We start from the raw sequence: 2249 nt of genomic DNA, 5'->3' as shown, positions 1-2249 counted from the left end.
TGCCTTGAGATTGTACCGATATTTACTTTCCTTTGGGGGTTCCGTCATTCATCCGAGTTGCCTCGAAATTGTAATCATGTTTACTTCCTTTTGAGGAGTTCCGTCTTGCATTTGCATTTAGCAGCAAAATCTCCATCGCGGTGATTAACCTAGGCAATCACAGCGATGACCGTCCTCGCTTCAAGGAGTCGCAATTACCGAAGTGACCACTGTGACAATGCTAGTAGTTGATGTTTCTGATGTGACATAACTACCACTTTGATCACCAACAAGGAAGGGAAACACAAGAGGAAGTTAAACCAAAAACCTGAAATATCCATTATTCATGGCCTTGCCGCTGTCCATATTGGGTTTAAAAAGAAAATGCAAAAGAGCCATTACATAACTCATAAATCTGACTGCAAAAGACCAGGAGCAACAAATAATTAATAAACAAACATATCTCCGTAGTGGAAAAAAAAAACTTTAAAAAGGGGAAGATGATTAGGTTGCAGAATTGAAGCCATCCGTAGCAGCCATGTGGATGCAGCGTGAATGATGCTCTGGTTTTGTTAGTTAATCACCAGCTCAATTCTAGAAGGCAACTTTCCTTTGAGCTGTTGCAGAGCACGTTCTCTAGGTTCCTTCAATCTTTTCATCCTGCCCGGGGAATATTCTTTATCACAGGGATTCACTACTAACTTCTCCAGAGCAATGGCATTCTCGACAAGGTAATTCACTAGCTCGTGATCACAAGGTTGACCATAATAATTGTAAAATTCAACCTCCTTTAGATGCCGATGGGGAGGTCTAACAACTCTTTTTAGTTCTCTTTGCCCGCATAGCATCTCCCATGTGCTCGTCAACTATGGTGAAAGAAGAATGCCTTGTATTATTAATCAACACAAGATATCGATGCATTGGAGAATGCTAGCGGAAGAAAGAACTTGAGAATGAAAGTGTGTCTGTGTGGATTCTCACATCAAGTAGATACTAATTACACGATGACCCGAACAACTCGCACATTAGCAAATACTCGGATGGGATTCAACTGCGACTTGATTTACTATATTTGATCCTAGTTTACATCCATCTGATGCCTAAATAAATGAAGTATTTGAATGAGGCCCGAGAACGCACCTTCAACACAAAACTTCGCAAGCAAGGACATGCCTTAATCAAGAGAGTCAACGGAAGTAGACTCGCATCTCCAGATGCTCCAACTCTCAGTTCCAATTGCTTAACACTTGCTAATTTAGGTAGTTGATGAATAAGTAGGTTTTCCTGCATATCAGACAGAGAGAGAATCAAAGACAACAAATGTTGTAAAATGGATTTAACTTACGAAACTTTATGAAAAATCAGTCGATGCTCTTACATTAGGTGGATCAAAAAACTCAAGTTTGAGAATCTGCAGGGAAGAAAGACTCGAAAGCTGAGGCAAGCTCATATGCACAATCTTCAACAAAAATCCTGTAATAGATATCTCAGATAGTCAGGGGAGCTTGTCCAAACACAATGGTTGCGCTCCCAAGAAAGTGAAGGACACAAGATCCGTGTCGTAAATCTCAATGCGTTCAAAATCATGACAATAATCTATGACCAAGTATTTCAACTTCAGTAACCGGCCAGAAACTCTAAACCTAAACCTATTCGAAGCACTGACACATTCCAAAATCAATCGCTCTAGGACCGGACTGTTGGCAAACAATTGCTCAATGAATTCTCTCTCCACAGTGACTCGATTCAAGGTGAGCTCTTCGAGATACCTAAAGCCAACCTGCAAAGAGCTAGAAGGGCACAAGCCAAAACTACTTAGACGTGAAGCCCCTTGTGAACGCCCCACATCAACATCCATGAGTGTCTCCCGTCCTAATAGATATGGCAGGTGACTAGGGTCACAATCACGCTTCAAATCCTTACATGACACCGGCGTGAAATCTAGTCGGAGAGCTTTAACTCGTTTTGCCAGTGCAAACCGAATCCACCGATCGATGTGAGATTGATAAGAGATATTCAGGTCAAAGCTTAAAGCTAGTCTGTGCAAATAGTATCCTTTTCTGCTAACTCGGGGTTGTCTATCATCTTGACCAACAAGTTATGTCAGTTGAAATCAAGGTTGGTCACTAGACTAGCGGACAAATGTCTCCATCTTCTGTAAAGAAGACAAGTTGCTCGTGCTTCTCTAGATGATAGAAAAGACAATATCAAGCCGATAACACCATCAGGCATATCGCTGATCCGATCTTCCTGCTAGAGTTTCACCAAAA

The 2249-nt window shown here is 41.4% G+C and overlaps 1 protein-coding gene across 1 annotated transcript; it reads right to left on the bottom strand.

Moving 5' to 3' along the window:
- Window positions 1–460: 460 nt before the first annotated feature.
- Window positions 461–2027, bottom strand: LOC115729634. Its single transcript, XM_048278969.1, has 3 exons — window positions 1358–2027; window positions 1120–1263; window positions 461–845 (listed from the first exon to the last, which is right to left on the bottom strand). Exons 1-3 carry the CDS (start codon window positions 1427–1429, stop codon window positions 552–554), a joined length of 510 nt encoding a protein of 169 aa, XP_048134926.1. The 5' UTR covers window positions 1430–2027; the 3' UTR covers window positions 461–551.
- Between the last annotated feature and the right edge of the window lie 222 nt (window positions 2028–2249).

The sequence above is a fragment of the Rhodamnia argentea genome, chromosome 5 (genome assembly GCF_020921035.1).
Source record: "Rhodamnia argentea isolate NSW1041297 chromosome 5, ASM2092103v1, whole genome shotgun sequence".
Classification (NCBI taxonomy): domain Eukaryota; kingdom Viridiplantae; phylum Streptophyta; class Magnoliopsida; order Myrtales; family Myrtaceae; genus Rhodamnia; species Rhodamnia argentea.
The sequence above is the reverse complement of the archived record's forward strand: the minus strand, read 5'-3'. Positions and strand labels throughout refer to the sequence as shown.

Bases quoted from the DNA above. Each gene is read 5' to 3' on its own strand.
- LOC115729634 (XM_048278969.1), bottom strand. From the start codon at position 1,429: ATGAGCTTGCCTCAGCTTTCGAGTCTTTCTTCCCTGCAGATTCTCAAA. The intron at 1,264-1,357 runs GTAAGAGCATCG...TCTGATATGCAG, and splicing joins AGTTTTTTGATCCACCTAAT to GAAAACCTACTTATTCATCA. The intron at 846-1,119 runs GTGCGTTCTCGG...CTTTCACCATAG, and splicing joins TGCGAAGTTTTGTGTTGAAG to TTGACGAGCACATGGGAGAT.